A 17,706-nucleotide genomic window follows, 5' to 3' on the forward strand; every position below is an offset into this window, starting at 1 on the left:
ATGGGGGGTTCCAGGGGGGGGGAATGCATGGGGGGCCCTTGGGGTGCAGAGAATGGGGGGCACAGGGGGGGGAAGGTATGGGGGGTCCTTGGGGTGCAGTGGATGGGGGCACAGGGGGGTCCTTGGGGTGCAGGGGCTGTTTAGGGGCACTGTGCATGGGGGGGCTCCTTGGGGTGCAGTAAATGGGGGGCACAGGGGGGTCCTTGGGGTGCAGGGGCTGCTTAGGGGTGCAGTTCTTGGGGTGCAATACAGGTTGTGATGTCCCGGGGGGGTCACCCAGAGCCCCCCCAACTCCCCCCCTGTGCAGGGGGAAGGCTGAGACCGGGGCTGAGCTCAGTGCACAAGTGGGCAAGAACCCACGGCCCCACGTGGGGGTTCATTCCCTGTGATTTTCCCTAAAAACAGTATTTTGGGGAGGGGAGGGGGGGGAGATCTCCATCGCCCCGTGCTCAGAACCCAAGGAGCCCCTGGGATGAATTTTATTCATTTTTCCACACCTCAAGTTGTTTGGGTTTTTATTATTTTTATTTTGTCCTATTTCATTCTAAAATTCCCCCCCAAAACTCAACCCACCCGGTGAAGCCACCCACGAGTGGGTTCCCAAGGGGAGTATTTAGGGCTTCCTACCCTCTTCCTCTTAAAAACAAACCAGGAATTTGCCAAAACCAAGCAGAATTCAACTCAAAAACGAAGGAAGCAGCCGGGTCCCCTCCGCTCCAACCCAAACCAGCCCCGTTTGGGTGCTGTGCTCAAGAGACAAAAAAAAAAAAAAAAGAATAATAAATCAAAAGTGGGGGTTCGGGGGTTACATCATCAGCTTCACACCAATATTCACAGTTACTCTGCTTTGGGCTCTGCTGCTGGAGCCTCTTCCTCCTCCTCCTCCTCCTCCTCGCCGCTCGCAGCCGCTGCCACGTTCCCGTTTTCCATCTCCTCCTCTTTGCCCACCCGACCCTCAGTTTCATTTTGGGGGGGAACAGGGGATCTGGGGGGGTTTTCAGGAAGGGCAGGGGGCTCTTCCATGGCTTCTGTAGTCGCTGCTGCTTGTGATGTCACCTCTGACGTCACCTCTGACGTCATCTCCTCTGCTTCCAGCTCATCGTCTTGCAGGAACGGCGGCATCAGCAGGGGCTTGGGGGGCTGGTCGTGTTCACCCAGATTTTTAAGGAATTCCTCAGGTTTGGGAAACTCTTCAGAAGCTTCCACAGCTTCTCCCGTTCCTCCTCCCCCTCCTCCTCCTTCTCCTCCTTGGGTGACCTCGGTGGTGCTGGGGTTGGGGGGGGGATTTTCGGGGGCTCCTTCCACGGCGCCATCTCCACCTTCCAAGTTTTCCTCCACGTCTTGATCCGTGATTTCATCCGTGAAGGGATCTTCTCCCTGCAGGAAATAATAATAAAAAAAATAAAATAATAAAGCTGGGAGAGAGGTGAAGAGTCATGGGAAGAGTTCCCTTTGGGTTTGGTTTTGATTTTTTTCTTTTTTCCTGGCACCCCAAAATCATCGAGGAGTTAAAAGTCCAGCGTGGAAAATCCCGAAGGAATCGCAGCGAGAGAAGAACCCCAGGGAAAAATAAAAGATGCCATACCTGGAAGGAGTGGAAATTGGTAAAAAACAGAAAAGAAAAGGAAACAAAACACACAAAAAAAGCTCCAGGGCGGCGCCCCGGGGCTCAGCGGCTCCGCTCCTCGCTCGGGAGGAATTTGGGTTTAACCAAAGACCATCAAAATCCACAAGGAATTCCTCAACCTTCCCGTGGCCAGGGATTCCCCTCCCCTGCGACGCTTCCAGGTTTCCATCTCCTTGCTTTGCTTTTTGGGAGGAATCCAGACATGAGCCCTGAGCGCTCCCTCCTCCCTGGAGAGGTCTCCGGGGACACCAAGACCCTCCAAGAGTTGGTGTTTTGGGTTGGTTTTGGTTTGTTGGTGTTTTTTTGGGTTTTTTTTCATTTAGGTGGTTTTTAGGTTCGGTTTCTGACCTCGTTACCTGCATCCTGGTGGATCCCAGCACCCACAAGAGTTGGGAGGTGTGGGGTGGAGGGGGGGGGATGCTGCCCTAGCACCTTGATGGAGGAGATGCCCCACACACACCCCGTGTCACCATCCGAGGACAAACCCTGATGCTTCCCTTTGTTGTCCCTCCCCTCGTGGTGCCAGGGGACAGGGAGAGCAGGGTGGCCTGAAATCTGATCGACCAGGGTGGGGTGGTGGTGGTGGGGGAAGAGGTTTTCCTGCTGGGAAAAGCAAGAAGGGGCAGTAAAAATAAATAATAATAAAAATAATACTGAAAGCTCTCGGTGCCTTTCCTCCTGCTTTTAATTCTCTCCCCACCCTGGGGTTAACATCTGCCTCCATCAGAGATTCAGCCCAGGTTGGCTGCCTCCAGGTGAGAAGATCCATGCAGGTGGAGGAGAAACCTCAACGTTCATCTTCTCTGGCTGAGGATCCCAACCTCCGGAGAGAAAAAAGGATCTCAAAGCACCAGGTTCTACCTCGCCACCTGGACCCCAACGTCCGGTACCGCCGGTAGCATCTACCGGGGGAGGTGAAGTCCACCGTGGTGGAGACTGTCACGGCTTCCCTTGGGAAGGGAGAGGTTGTCCCACCATCCCTCCAAGGAGGAGGAATCCTTAAGGCCAACGGTCAAGAAACCATCTCTTGATGAGGCCAAGTCTTGCTTTAATTTAATCGCCCTTTTGTCTCCGGCCTTCCTCTCTGGGGGGGAAGTTTTGCCGAGAACGTTTTAATTGGCGAGGTGGTTCTTGGCATTACCTGCAATCCTGATTTTCCTCCACCCCTTTCCAGTCTGGTTTTGCACCTTGGGAATGGGACGGAGACCGTGCTGGGATGGATCTGGAGATCTCCTCCTGCCGCTGGCCCGTGCCGATTCATTTAGATCTGCCGGCAGCCTTTGATACCGTTGATCATGAGGAGATGTGGACGTCCCTGCGGACCCTGGCAGGGGTAGATGGAGTTGCACTTGAGTGGTCCAGGTCTTTTTTTGGGGGGGGAGGGGTTTATTTTTTAATTTTTAAATGGTTTTTTTTTTTGCATTTTTGTTTTCCATCAGAGCTCCCCCCGAGGTTCACACCTCGCCTGCCCCAAGGGCTCCGACTCCCTCTGGGGTACCGCAGGGTTTTTATCTCCCCCTCCTGTTCAACGTGTATGAGAGGCTGGTGGGAAAGCCTGCACCACACTCCCAGCTCAGAAAGTCTTTTTTTTTTAAATTTTTTTAAAAATCACTGGACCCAAGGAGCGGAGTCCCAGTTTCTACTGGAATTTTTTTTTTCTTTTTGTTGGTTGGTTTTCAGTTTTTTTTTCGTTTTTAAGACTGGGCTTGAGCAGAGCCAGCTCAGTCCAGGGGGTTTAGCCCCGAAATAAACCCAAGGCTCTGATGGGAGAGCGGGAAACATCTGCTCCCCCATCGTGGGGGGTGTGTGTGGGCATCTGCCTGCCCTCACCTGCCAGGTTTGCAAACGAGGGGGTGTCGTTTGTTGGGGTTTTTTGGTTTTTTTGTTTGTTTGGTTTTTTGTTTTTTTTTTAAAGTCCTGCCGGATCCTGGGCTGCTCCCGGATTCCCAGGGAACAAGCAAGTAGCCAAAAGCTTCTTTTCATCTTCTCCTGGTGGAGGAGGTTGCCACCTCTCCTCTCTCTCTTGGATGCAGAACCTCTCCCGTTACACCCACGCCGGACCCGCGGATCCCGCCGGGAATAACCAACCCCGGCCACTGGAGAGGACTTTTCCCCCCCATGCTCTCTGAAGACTTGGCTTGTTTTTTCCAGGCTTCTTTCTGGAATTCCGAACGCTGGTTTGGGCTTAAAACAAACCCTACCCTGACCTCTCCTCCTTGGTGCTCCATTTCTCTCAGCTCTGAAGATTGCCTCGGGGCGTTCTCTGCCGCTTCCCAAGGGAAGAGGAGGGACAACAAAAAAAAAAGGGGGAGGATGGGGAAGGGGGCTAACGAGGGTGTTCCAATTGGATGCCCCCCTCCTCAGGGGGCTCCAGGATTTGGTTGAGCTCCCAGCTCATTGCAGAGGGTCAAAATGATGCCCCCCGCCTCCCAGACCTGGTGCACGGACTCAATCCCACCAGAACTCAAGCAGTGGCTTCCCCCGACCCCACACGTTCAGGTGTGTGTGACCCTCCCCCCAGCTTAAGAGCAGAACTTGAGGGGTGGCTTTGGGGAGAACTGGAATTCCTTCTGGCTATTTTGGTTTCTTTAATTACATTTTCCATTTTTTTGGATGGTTTTCTTTAGATCCATCTACACGAGGAGGGGAAGGAGAGCAGGTCCCACCTGCCCGGTTTAAACGTGAGGAAACCCCCCCAAAAAAAACAAACAAAAAAGGAAAAAAAAACAAAAAAGGAAAGAAAAAAAACAACCCAAAAAACCACTACCAAAACCACCACAAGAAGTGGTAAAACCACCTCCAGAGCAAAGAGAAACCAGAGCCACGATCTGGAGAGGAAAAGAAGCAGCGGGGTGGAACCTACGCTCGTCCGTGGCGAGAGGCGGCTCCGAGCTGCTCCAGGGACTCACCAGGAGGTGCCAATCCTCTCCTGCACTCACCTTGAGGTATTTCTCCAGCATCTTGACAATGTGTTTGTTATTCAGGACACTCTTGGCAACGTGTAAGCTGGTTTTCTTGAACTGCTCCGCAGCCATCTGCAAAGGAAGCCGAGGGTTCAAAGGGGGAAGAGTTGGAACAAAGAGCTCAGGTTGAGAGTTCGGATCCCCTCCTCCTGCCAGGGCTCAGGAAAGCTGAGCTCAGATCCCAGAAAACATCACAAAAAATGGATGAGAGGGAGCACCTGACTCTCCCCTGCAGAATCCTAGAGAAACAGCCCCAGCAGCTGGAACTGGGACTTCTCACAAGGGTGTGCAGTGACAGGACAAGGGGTGGTGGTTTTAAACTGGAAGAGGAGAGGTTTGGGTTGGATGTTTGGAAGAAATAATTCCTTGTGAGGGTGGCAAAACCCTGGAACAGGTTGTCCTCATGCTTGGAAGTGCTCAAGGCCAGGCTGGATGGGGCTTGGAGCAACCTGGGTTGGTGGGAGATGTCCCCACCCATGGTGAATGGTTGGAACTGGATGAGCTTTAGATCATGGAATGGTTTGGGCTGGAAGGGACCACGAAGATCACTTCCACCTTTGAAACTTTCAAGTTCCTTCCCACCCAAGCCATTCCATGATTCTATGAACTCCCCTGGCATCAAATCCAGGCCAGTGATGTGTTCAATGTTCAATATTAAATCCTCAAGCCCTCAAACCCACCAGTGCTGAAAAAAAGCCCACATCTGCCTTTCCACATCCTTTCCTCCGCTCTCCTCACTCGTCTTTCCCTGCACAAACCCTCAAGAGCTCCTCAGCCAGCAGCTTCCTCTCGTGGTGCAATCCCAGCCCCTCCAAGAATGTGGAGATTTTATTTTTTTTAGTTTCTTTTTCAAAGCTACAAAGAAACCAGGAGCCCCAGGACACCTCCCTGCCCGAGGTCGCTCACCCTGCGGTTCCGGTTGTGCTCAGCAGACCGAAGGTGCCTCTGGAGGAGGTGGTTCTGGGCAGGGATCAGCATGTCACAGGCCATGCAGTGAGCTGCCTCGATCTTCTTGAAGAAATGTTCCTGGCCAATCCCTGCAGCAAGGCCCAGAACTCAGCCAAAACCCAGCCCAGGGCAAACACTGCCCTCCCACTCCCTCTGACCACCAAACCCCCTCTAACCACCAACCAACCCCCTCTAACCACCAACCAACCCCCTCTAATTACCAACCAACCCCTCTAATTACCAACCAACCCCCTCTAACTACCAACCAACCCCCTCTAACTACCAACCAACCCCCTCTAACCACCAACCAACCCCCTCTAACCACCAACCAACCCCTCTAACTACCAACCAACCTCTCTAACCACCAACCCCCTCTAATCACCAACCAACCCCCTCTAACTACCAACCAACCCCCTCTAACTACCAACCAACCCCCTCTAACCACCAACCAACCCCCTCTAACCACCAACCAACCCCCTCTAATTACCAACCAACCCCTCTAATTACCAACCAACCCCTCTAATTACCAACCAACCCCTCTAACCACCAACCAACCCCTCTAACTACCAACCAACCCCTCTAACCACCAACCAACCCCTCTAACCACCAACCAACCCCTCTAACCACCAACCAACCCCCTCTGACTACCAACCAACCCCTCTAATTACCAACCAACCCCTCTAACCACCAACCAACCCCTCTAACCACCAACCAACCCCCTCTAACCACCAACCAACCCCTCTAACTACCAACCAACCCCCTCTAACCACCAACCAACCCCTCTAACTACCAACCAACCCTTCTAACCACCAACCAACCTCTCTAACCACCAACCAACCCCCTCTAACCACCAACCAACCCCTCTAACTACCAACCAACCTCTCTAACCACCAACCAACCCCCTCTAATCACCAACCAACCCCTCTAACTACCAACCAACCCCTCTAACCAAAAACCAACCCCTCTAACCACCAACCAACCCCCTCTAACCACCAACCAACCCCTTCTAACCACCAACCAACCCCCTCTAACTACCAAACCCCCTCTAACCACCAACCCCCCCCTCTAACCACTAAAACCCCTCCAACTACCAACCAACCCCTCTACCAACCCCTCTAACCACCAACCAACCCCTCTAACCACCAACTGACCCCCTCTAACCACCAACCGACCCCTCTAACCACCAACCGACCCCTCTAACCACCAACCGACCCCTTCTAACCAACAACCCCCCCCCTCTAACCACTAAAACCCCTCCAACTACCAACCAACCCCCTCTAACCACCAACCAAACCCTCTAACTACCAACCAACCCCCTCTAACCACCAACCCACCAATTCCATGCCCATGCTCTTTCCAATCTCTGCTTTCCCAGACACCAAAATCCCACTGATCCCAAAGAGGGGAAATAATTCTGCTCTAAGCCATCGTGGAACCCAAACGTGGGAGGGAGAGAACAGCCTGAGCTGCAAAGACACCAACTTCTTGTTTCCTTCATCCTACCCCAAACCACCCTGTCTCTCCAAAAATGTATTTAATAACAGGACAACCTTTCCCTTCCTTTCCTCCTCTATCCCAGAACTCGGATTTTCTGCCTGGAGGATTTGAACAGCTGATGTGTGGCTTCACTGAACTCCACTCATCTCTCCCACCCTACCAGGGAGCACTGAGGAAGCTGAGTGGGTTTTTCCATCCCATCATGCTCGTTGCCACACCAAATCAACTCTGCTGCTTCCTTTCAACATTAAAATTCAACCAAAGAGCCCCAAAGTCAACAATTCCTGGGACCTTTCCCCTGTTTAACCTCATTTCATTGTCTGTGTTGTTGCATGAGCATCACTGTTGGTTGGAAAACCAGGACAGGGTCTTCCCCCTACCCTGAGTGTGAATTATTATGTGTCACAAAGTTGACAAAAAAAACCCAAACCAACACCCAGAACCTGAGGCTGTAACCCAAATCCTTCCCTGGAAGGATCTTACCCTTAAAAGGATCTGGCTTCTGCTTGGTGCCCTCTTTCTCAGTCAGCTCCTGGCGCCGCTTCTCGATTTTTTTATTCCTGTTGACGATGTATTCCTGGGGAGGAAAGGACAAAACTCACTGCCCATCCTACAAGACCAACAACTCCAACCCAAGAACACCCCCAGGACGTGCAGCACTTGGGGTGAGAGCTGGAAAAACTGGAAAAAATTTACTGGAAAAAGCCACGTTGGAGCCAGAGAGACGCTCACCCCCGTGTCACCTTGCAGAGAGACTCCAAATCCTTGAAAAATGGCCCCAAAATGCCAACACTAACCCCCCAAACTCCCACCCCGAGCCCCCCACCTGCAGGAACTCCACTGTTTTATCCGGGAGTTTGGTGCCGATGTAGCGCAGAGTCTCCTTGTGGAACTTGCTCTGGAGATGTTTCTGGATCTCCTCCTCCTCAAAGCTGCGGAATTTGCAGACAGAACAGGCAAACTGGATCCTGAAAACACCAGTGGGGCCCCAAATGAGTGAGACCAGCAAGGAAATCCCAGACTGTCAGCATTCCCTTGGAGTTTTCTGGGTCTTTCTTTGCCCCCCCCACCCCGATTTGAGTTGGTTTGGACCTTGATAATTGCTGCAGAACCTGCAGGGATCGAGCAGCACCTTCTTCTCCATCAAATTTTATGCTATGGGAGTGGGTAAAGGAGTTTTAAGGGGAGAAAATCAGAGAGTGGGAAGCCCCAAGACCCAGAAGCACTGATGCAGCTGTCCCTGGTCCCAACTGATCAACTGTTGTCTTATTTTCATAGCAAGGTTACAGAGTCACTCAAAACACCCCTTGAACTTCTAACTCCACACTGCTCAGTGTACTGAACACTGCAAAGAGTCATAAAACACACCAAAAAAATCAGAAAGCCCCCAAACACCATTTATCCCCCAAATGTATCCTACATTTGTGCACACTGCTCACTATTATTCACTGGGAACCACCCAGCCTCCCCCTTCCCCACCTGTCCATGGCACGATCTCGCATCCGATCTCTTCTCCTCTGCTTCTCCCTCTTCTTTTTCACCTCCTCATCGTCCTCTTCGCAGCCATCTCCAGATGCTGGGCAAAAGGGGGGAAAAGAAATCAGAATTCCTGCATTGCCAGCCACCCACCCTGCTGGCTCAGCTTATCTGGGACCCCAAATCCCTCAGTTTCCTCTTTCAGCTTTGGGAAGCCTCCCTCTTCCAAGTCAGCTCCTTCTCAAGGTCTCCAGAAGTTCTTCCAATGCCCAAACATCCTCCCTGGACATCCCACAGACACTCAAGAAAGTCTTTGGAGGCATGGGATAAGCCATGAGTGGAAAGTCCTGACTTTCTTTCCTCTGGAGGAGCTGCTACTTTTTTTTTTTTTTTTTTTTCTTCCCTGTTCATTGATTTTTTACAAGGCTGAGAAAGCTCCTCAGGAAGGACAAGCAACAAATGACAGCAGAGATACTGGAGGACCCATTCTGCTTCCTTGGGGTGGTTCTGGACACACTCCTCAGGTCACCTTCCCATTAATTACTTGGTAATTGTTGGGAAAGAATAAAGAAACGAATGAAGGATTCAAGCCAGCCTCATCTCTACAGTGTTCTGGGGTAGAAAGCTGCAGGGCAGGGGGTCTGTGAGCCTCACAGATAATTATCCACCTTTCAGCCCAGAGCCCCTGCTCAAGCACCAGGAGGCCTAAGAAGGAATTTTAACAAACACCTACACTTCAGTTTTCATCCTGAAAACAACCTAAAACAGACAGTGAAATCCAACAGGTGGTTGTCCCCAAGTCCCTCCAATGCAGGGAGCACAACGTGCTGGGACCTGATAGGCTTTATAGCAAAAAAAGTGGAATCCCAAACCTGCTGAAGTGGTTTCAGCTGCTTTAAACCACAGAGATTTTATATCAGCATCCAAAAGTACCTTGGAACATTCCCTCTTGTTTGAAAAAAATATAAATAAAATGAGGTTTAGCTCATGGCTGAAACTTCCACTGAACATGACTGAGTTTATGATATTTTTTGCTCCTGGATTGCTCAACAGGAGCTGCAGCAGCTTTTGACCAAAGAATTCCAACTGGGATGAAGAAGATGGATTTGGAGTAGGATTGGTTCATGAGCAGGGTAACACCCTCCAGCAAATCACCCCAACTCCTGTCCTCCTGGAAAAAAAAACACAAAGAGACAATGGTGTTACAGAGGGTGATTGGAAGGTTTCACAGCCCACCCCAAACAGAAAAAGGGCTGGGGGATTTGGGGATGAAACATCCATTTCTATAAATGTTCACAAAACAGCTGCTTCCCATCTCTCATGTTCTCTGTCTTCTCACTATCAAAATTCAAGTGTTTGGAAATGGATTCGCTGCACTGAAGAGGTTGAACACAGCCAAGAGTCATCAAAAAATGGCCAGGACCCTCAAAACCAGCCACTAATTAGGATTTAACCCTAATGAGCCTGGCCAGAAGCACAAGTAGAGGCACAAGACCCAAACCTTCCCACTAAAAAAACTGTTTTTCAGGACAGAAAACCCCAGGGCAGGAGGAGATTCTGAGGAGGAAATACTTGCAGGATACAAAAGGCAGTTTCTGGGTGGTCTGAAATAATTTGACCCTCAGAGCAGCCCAAAATGCTGAGGAAATTGCTTGAGTGCCCCAATATTCCCTCATTTGCCACCAAGTTTTTGAAAAAAGTTACTTACACCTTTGTCAGCTTCATCTCCTGATTTTTCCTCTCCTTCACCCTCATCTGTTACAGAAAAGAAAAAACATTCAGCTGGGGCCGGGGGGGGATTTTCTCCCACTCAGCACCCCAGGGGGCCCCTAATAAATCACCAAATGCTGCAATAATGGCTCAAAACACCAATTTTTGGGTTTTGGGGTTTTTTTTAGTTTGTTTGTGTTTGGTTTTTTTTAAGTTCTAAGGCATAAAATTTTGTCCCAAACCACCCAAGAACGTCAAACCCATGGGGGTATCGTAACAACGTCAACAACAGAACAGCTCAGCAAGGGGCTTGTTGTCAGTGCAGCTGAAAACACCTAAGAAGGGGGAAAATGGCCCCAAACCATTCTCGGTGTCATCCCCCTCGCTGTCAGTTTTGGGGTGTTTGCTGTCAGGTTCCTCCCCACTCTGGGATTGCTTCCGTTTGCGTCCTCCCCCCTCGCCGTCCGATCGCCCCCCGGAGCGGTTCCGGAATCCTCTTCTTTTGGGCTAAATCAGGAAGAAATCATCTTGATCAAAATCAAGGGCAGAGTGAAAAAAAAATAAATAAAAAAAAAAGGTTGAAAATCAAAGTATTTATGTCCTTAAGAAGCTGGATTGGTTTTTGGCTCTGAGAGGGGCTTTGTGGCTGGGTTGATGCCCCCAGAGAGCAGCTTGGGGATGGGGAAAGGGTTTTGAGGCTCCAGTTGAGAGGCAAAGGGGGACGTGGAAGGATGGGACACTTGTGCAAGGGTGGGGACAATGGCTGTGCAACAGTGGAGACAATGGCTGTGCAAGGGTGGGGGACAATGTGCAAAGATGGGGACAACGGTTGTGCAAGGATGGGGAGACCCAAGACCCCCCCAGAAAAAGCAATTTTGAGAAGAAAACAACAGAAAACAACAAAACCCCCCCGGAGGGTCCCGACTCACCGCCAGGGTGTTCATGTGCCAGGGCACCGCGCCCATCCGGTCCCTGTTGCGTTGCCTCCCCATTCCATAGGGCACGTTCCCGTAGCGTCCCATTCCCATGCCCGACATCCCCATCATGCCGTAGTCGCCGTAGTCTCCATAATCGCCGTAATCACCATAATCACCATAATCTCCATAATCTCCATAATCACCGTAATCTCCATAATCTCCGTAATCTCCATAATCGGGAACCAGGGCTTGGGAAAAGAGGGATGGGAGCCGGTTGGAGCCTCCCCCCCCCATCCCACGGCCCCCCATGTAGTTGAGCTCATTCCACCGAGCCGAGAGGCGCTCGGAGCTGGAGGAGGGGATGAAGTGGTCGCCGCGGTTGAAGGCGCTGAGGCGGCCCCGGTTCTGGCCCCGGTTCTGGCCCCGCCCGCGGATGGCGCCGTAGCCGTTGCCGCGGGCGCGGGGCTGATCCCGGCGGCTCTCAAAATGGCTGCCGAAGGAATCGCCGCGCTCGGCCCCCACCTCGCCGTACTCATAACCGCCCCGGTAGAGCTCGCGGTCGTTGAGAGAGGACCTGGAGTCGTAGGAGTCGAAGGACTCGAAACGGAAAGAGCTGCAGGAGGGAAAAGGAGAGGTCAGGGAGAGGGGATCTGGGGAGCAGGAAGAGCTCCCGGGCAGAAAAATGAGGGAAAAAACGGGGATTTTCAGGCCTGGGTGCTCGTGGCTCTCTGTAGCTCACATCAGTTTATTCCCCCATCAGTTTTTTTCCCATCATTTTTTCCCACTTTTTTTTCCCTCACTTTATTCCCCATCACTTTTTCCCTTCATTTTTTTTCCCATTTCTTTCCATCACTTTTTTCCCATCACTTTTTCCTTTCACTTTTTTCCCCATCACTTTTTTTCCCCTTTTCCCCATCACTTTTTTCCCTAACACTTTTTTTTCCCTTTTTTCCCCCATCACTTTTTTCACCATCACTTTTTCCCTTCACTTTTTTACCCCATTTCTTTCCATCACTTTTGCCCATCATTTTTTTTTCCTGTCACTTTTTCCCCAAGTTTCAAGGGAAACAAGAATCAAAGTCCCAGTTGTGAATTAACAGATTAACAATTAACACCTCTCGTCTGACCACACCAGCCAACACCACAAAAAACCCCACAAAAAAGCCAATATAAAGCTTCACTTACTAAGTCTTGCCAAGATTAATTATTATTTCACCAGCTAAACACACACCCAGGTTTAAGAACTCCCCAGGCTGGTGTTGCAGCAGGAGATGAAAAAAAAAATGTAATTACAGAGTAGGAAAAGGGATACAGAGGAAAAAAGAAGAAACCTCAAAACTAGAAATAAAAACCTTCTGCAAAATCTAGGAATTGAATCAACACCAGGAGATGCTTTCAGTGGCTGACAGGGAGATCAGATTAGGTCTCTTTAAATCAAGAATACACCCAACTGCTCCACACAGACTGAGGGTGATCAGGGTCAGAAAGGTTGGAGAAGACCTTTAGGATCATTGAGTCCAACTCTCCAACCTCTACCCATCTCTAGAACACCTCTGGGGATGGTGCCCCCAACACACCCCTGAGCAGCCTCTTCTAAATGCCTCACCACTTTTTCTGTGAAGGTTTTCCTAAAATTTAACCTGAACCTGGAGTTTTTACCCCATTTCCTCTTGTCCACTGGTCCACCAAAGAGGCAGCGTCTGTCTAACCGCCACCTTTAAAGAGCTTAATTAAAACCAATTTTTGTTTTGTTTAGTATGCAAATTAACTCACCTCTCCTGCTCCTCCATGCCCTCCCCTGTCCCACCACTGCCTTCCTTGGACAACATATCCAAACGTTGGTTGATTTTGGCAATGATGGAATCTGAGTTCTCGTTGGCCGCCGTCTCGGGGCCGTAGGAGGCGACGGGCACAGAGGCGGCGCCGACCTCGGCGTTGAGGCTCAGCTCTGAGGTTTTGGGGGTTTCCCAGCTGCTGGAGGTGGCAGCTGCATAGTTGTAGGTGGCTGCTGAGTTTGTGGCAGTGGTTTGGGTGTTGTAGTAGTCGTAGCCTTCATAGCCTGCAGGGAAAAGGGGAAAAAAAAAAACAAAAAGAAAAACCGATTGAAATCAGAATTGGAATTTTTTTTTTGAAGTGTTGAGACAGGAAACCAAAGCACTGAGTTGTAGCCTCACTCTTTTAGGCAGAGTGAAAAGCACAACCGTGGAGGAAGGTAAAAAAATAAATGAAATCATTGGTGAGGAAGAGGGGTTTAGGAGCACTTCACACCCACAGTCATTTTTTGCTCAGAAAAACGGCTCCGTCGGCCGCAGGCGACTCCAGAGACCTGGCAGGACACCCCAAAACCCAGAGCCAGGGGAGGTTTTTAGCACCTACCTTGCCAACTTGTTGCATTTGTCCCATATGTACCTGAAGAGGACAAAAAGAAAAGAGAATTCAGGTTTAAAAGCAAGAAAATTAGAAGTTCAGAGATGAAATTGTGGTGATTCAGTTCGATTGCTGGTAAAAAAAAACAAAATGACAGGGTGCAAAAACAAGAACCCAGGACTTCCAGAAGGTAACTATAAAAATCAAACGTGGAAAAGATTCTGTAAATGCTATACACCACTTGAAAAGGACCCAGATTATTCCCTAGAAGCCTTCAGGCAGCAGCTAAACCACAGCAAAAACCTAAAACACTGGTTCCAACAATCACTGTTCCTGGTTAGGCTGGAGAGGAGCTGGAAGGTGAGAGCTTGGACCCCAAAACCTCCCAGGAGTACAAACGACTGAAAATCAGAGCACATCACAAGATCCCAGAGAAGCCTTCCACAAAAAACCCAAAAAGAAAAATACTGTTCCTCTATAATACTATTCTGGCTGAGAAGAAGTAAAATTAAATTATATTTTACAGCTCTAATCCCACTGGGGGGTATTTTCATAGACAAAAAACTCACCTTGAGTGTTGGCAGCCCCAGTATTCCAGGTGCCATAACCTGTAAGAAAAAGAAAAAGGATCAAGGGTTTGCTTCTTCCCTTAATTTCCTCAATCAATCCTTGAATTCCAGCTGCACTTTGGGTTTTATCTTTTGGGAAGCACTCCTGAAACTTGCCCCGTGCTTGGTTTCCAATTGGCTCAACAATCTGAATGAGATGGTTTGAATTTGGGAGGGGGAAAAATCAGTGTTTGGAATTCAGAAAGGTGCTGGGTGTCCTCCTGCCATCATCTCAGCTGCCACTTCTCCAGACACCTATCACTTTCACCACAAAACTCCCCAAAAAACCGTGTGGGAAATCAGCACTGCTGTGTTTTTGCACTGCAGAAATCAGCTAAGAGAGGAACAACGACACCAAAACCTTTGCCCAGAGCAGAATCACCAAAATATTTCCTTTCCTTGTGGTTTTTCCAGCTGCCAGTGGGATGGGGTTGAGACAGAGCCACTGAGGAGCAGAGAAATTAAAAGCCCACCTGAGGCCCTTCACCTGCAGCCGTTCTTAAGCCAGTTTTGAGCAAATGCTCATTCAGGAGGCAAAACCAAACCTGTGCCCACCACAAAACTTTGAGGAAAATGGCCCAAAGCACAATGGTTCTCAGCCAAAGGGAGCCCCAGCACTTGGAACCTCCAGATGCTGCAGGAAAAAGCTCCATGGTTTCCCATTCCCAGCGTTTCCCGTCCGGTTCACCAAGACTTTGGGCTCTCTTGTTGTGTTTCTCTCAGCACCAAGATAAAGTTTTTTCATGGATTGAGGAAATCTGGGTGAAGCCAAGGCCTTGGTACAACTGAAGAAAAGGGAATTAAAGGTTCAGAGCCTTTGTTTTGGAGTTAAATGTTATGGACAGAACCTGCTCCACGAGATCCCTGGAATATCCGCTGGTTCTGCAGCTGCGTGGGCACAGCTGCAACCATCCCCAGGAAAAAAAAAAAAAAAAAGAATAAATAATCATCAATTTGTGAAAATAAACACAAAATAAAGAGGGGAGAGGAAAACAAAAATTCAGAAGGGCCCAAGTGGTGAATTTTACCCATCTGAGTGCACCTGGGTGAACCATTCCCTGGGCTGATCCCAAGGCAGCTCCCTGAGCTGGGAAAAGAGCTTGGGAATGGGTTCTCTCTGCAAGCATTTGCAAGCAGAAGGTGAATCCAGAGGTGAGGGAGCAACACTGAGGGTTCTCCCTCATTCAGGTGCTGAGAAATTAATTTTAACACCCACAAACAAAAAACCAGCCAGGGCCCAGGAAGCAATTCCTTCCAAAAGCTGAGGGGTTTCCAAAAAAGGACGATTCAGGGAAAATCAAGATTGTCTTCTGCTGGGATCAGGAAGGATTTTCATGGAATCTGTTAACAGATGCTCCTGCACGAGGTTGGGCTGCAAAGAGCAGCTCTAAACAGCTCATTAACATCCCAACTCCAATCAAGTCTTGCGCCAGGGTAATTCTCAGCTGCCCAAAACTCTTCCGAGTTGTTCACCTTGGACTCCTCCAGGTGGCTGATCCAGACTCACTTGGTTGTCTGGAGAGAAATCAGCACTGACAGAGGAGGATTTAATGCACACTTAAGGTGTTTTTAATCCTGTCAACAGCTCCTCACTTAATTTTTATGCCCAAGGAACAGGCAGAAGCACCTAAAAACCATTTTAGAACATGATGGAAGAGCTGTCAGGCAGTGGAAATAAAACAATTCACCAGTCAAGCTTCCATTTCCATCTCCATGAGCCTTGTTTTGTAGTTTCAAGAGATGTTAAAACCCAGCCAGGAGGTGCTGGTGGAGGAGGATGGGTTTTTCCAGGCACAAATCCCTTCCCCAATGTTGGCAAAGGAATCTTCAGGCTGGGAAGGGCCTTTCCCCTCCGATTTCACACTTGGAAGGTTCCCACCTTCTTCATCGCTCATTTGATGTCTTTATTTATCCTCCGTTTGATGCATGTTTGGTTCCCCTTTCTTTATCCCTCATTTGTCACCTTTTTGGTTCTTTATCCTTCAACTTTCACCTTTTTGGTTCTCCCAACTTCTTTATCCTTCATCTCTCACCTTTTTGGTCCTCCCCTCATTCTTTATCCTTTATTTGTCACATTTTTGATCCTACTCTACTCCTTTATCCTTAATCCATCACCTTTTTGGTTCTTTATCCTCCATTTTTCACCGTTTTGGTTCTCCTTACTTCTTTACCCTTTATTTGTCACCTTTTTGGTTGTTTACTCTTCATTTGCCACCTTTTTGGTTCTCCCCTACTTCTTTATCCTTCATCTGCCACCTTTTTGGTTCTCCTACTTTTTTATCCCTCATTTAATGCATTTTTCGTTCTCCCGTGCTTCTTTATCACCTTTTTGCTTCTCCCTACTTCTTTATCTTTCACTTGGTGCCTTTCTGACCCTTCCTGGGATGAAAACGCCTCAGGGGACAAAGACCCAGGAAGGGGGGGGGGGGGGGGGGGGGAAGGGATTGACAACGAGACCCAAGGGAGCCCCGCGGTGTTTAGGGGGGTTTGGGCCACGCAGAAGCCCCTCGGGCCTCTCCCCCTTCCCCCACATCGTTGCTGCTTCTCCCGAGAGGATTTTCGGCCTCGCCCGGGGGAAGGGGGGGGGGAAACCCCTCAGAGAGCTCCATCCGGACCCCCCACACATAAGGAGCTCTCAGGGACTCCCCCCCCTCAGGGAAGACCCCCCGGGGGTCACTACCGGCGGGGAGGGAAGGGGAGGAGGGAGGTGACGAGGGTGGGGGTGTGGCCGCGCGGCCGCCATTTTGTGTCGTCTTCAGAAATGGGACCGGCTCCATTTCCGTCCCCCCCCCCCGCCTCTCACTCAGCGCTCGGGAAGCGGGAACCGTCTCCCCCCGGCCCCCCCTCCCCAAGTGCAGCCACCAATCAGCGTCCCCCTAGAGCAGAGCGACGCGGCGCTCAGCCAATCAGCGGCGGCGTCACCTCACGGGGAGGCGGGCACCAAAGCCACCCGCAGGGTCGAAGCCACCCCACACCTCACTCCCCCCCTCCCCGTCCGGTTGCAAACGCGCGAGCTGCCGGTGGAGGCGGCGGAAGGACGGGACCGCTGCCCCCCGTGAAGGGTGGGAAAGGGGAAGGAAGGGGGAGGAAGGGCCGCCCCCGCACCTACCGCCATATCCCGGCTCCATCGCTCCCTCCGCCTCCGGCCCGCGGCTCCGCACTGCCCACCCCAGCGCCCGCCGCGCAGCCGCCCGCGCCCGCCGCCCGTTGGTCCGTTGGGCCAGTTCGTCCCGCCCACGAAGCATTCCCATTGGCTGTGCTTCCGAGGACCGCCCCCCTCTCCTCCTCTGGGCATAAGCCCCCACCCTCCCTTCTCTCTATTGGCCAAACGCTGCCCAGCCGGATTGCAGCTCGCGCTTCTATTGGATGAGGCTCTTTCTCCTTCCTGTCAATCACAGCCTCTCCCTCTCCCGATTGGGTAGCGCCGCGGGGCTCGTTCCCCTCACGCTGCATAACGGCGGCGGCCATGGCGGCCCCGAGGCTGCTTCCTCTCTGAGCCTTCCCGGGCCCTTCCCCTTCCCCAGACCTTGGCCTTCCCGTGGCCTCCGCTCCCCCCTCCCAGGGGCTCCCCTAGAACTGGGCCCTCCCTCACC

The 17,706-nt window shown here is 50.8% G+C and overlaps 1 protein-coding gene across 2 annotated transcripts; it reads right to left on the reverse strand.

Annotated features, from left to right (window-relative positions):
• Positions 1 to 689: 689 nt before the first annotated feature.
• Positions 690 to 17,300, reverse strand: AKAP8 (A-kinase anchoring protein 8). 2 transcript variants are annotated; one of them, XR_003988895.1, is made up of 14 exons: positions 17,223 to 17,276; positions 14,075 to 14,113; positions 13,515 to 13,547; positions 12,912 to 13,197; positions 11,151 to 11,751; positions 10,584 to 10,728; positions 10,222 to 10,266; positions 8,515 to 8,611; positions 7,862 to 8,003; positions 7,519 to 7,612; positions 5,497 to 5,627; positions 4,567 to 4,662; positions 2,769 to 2,951; positions 690 to 1,377 (listed from the first exon to the last, which is right to left on the reverse strand). XR_003988895.1 is itself a non-coding variant. In XM_030468672.1 (13 exons), exons 1-13 carry the CDS (start codon positions 17,239 to 17,241, stop codon positions 838 to 840), a joined length of 2,268 nt encoding a protein of 755 aa, XP_030324532.1. In that variant the 5' UTR covers positions 17,242 to 17,300; the 3' UTR covers positions 690 to 837. The 2 variants fall into 2 exon arrangements, 1 of the variants encoding a protein (XP_030324532.1); XM_030468672.1 differs by lacking the exon at positions 2,769 to 2,951 and having other exon boundaries at positions 17,223 to 17,300.
• Between the last annotated feature and the right edge of the window lie 406 nt (positions 17,301 to 17,706).

This window comes from Calypte anna, unplaced genomic scaffold (genome assembly GCF_003957555.1).
Source record: "Calypte anna isolate BGI_N300 unplaced genomic scaffold, bCalAnn1_v1.p scaffold_211_arrow_ctg1, whole genome shotgun sequence".
NCBI lineage: Eukaryota > Metazoa > Chordata > Aves > Apodiformes > Trochilidae > Calypte > Calypte anna.

Bases quoted from the DNA above. Each gene is read 5' to 3' on its own strand.
- AKAP8 (XM_030468672.1), bottom strand. The intron at 11,752-12,911 runs GTGAGTTAATTT...TCCCTCCTGCAG, and splicing joins GGCATGGAGGAGCAGGAGAG to CTCTTTCCGTTTCGAGTCCT. The intron at 10,267-10,583 runs GTTTGGGGCCAT...TTTCTGTAACAG, and splicing joins GGGGGATGACACCGAGAATG to ATGAGGGTGAAGGAGAGGAA.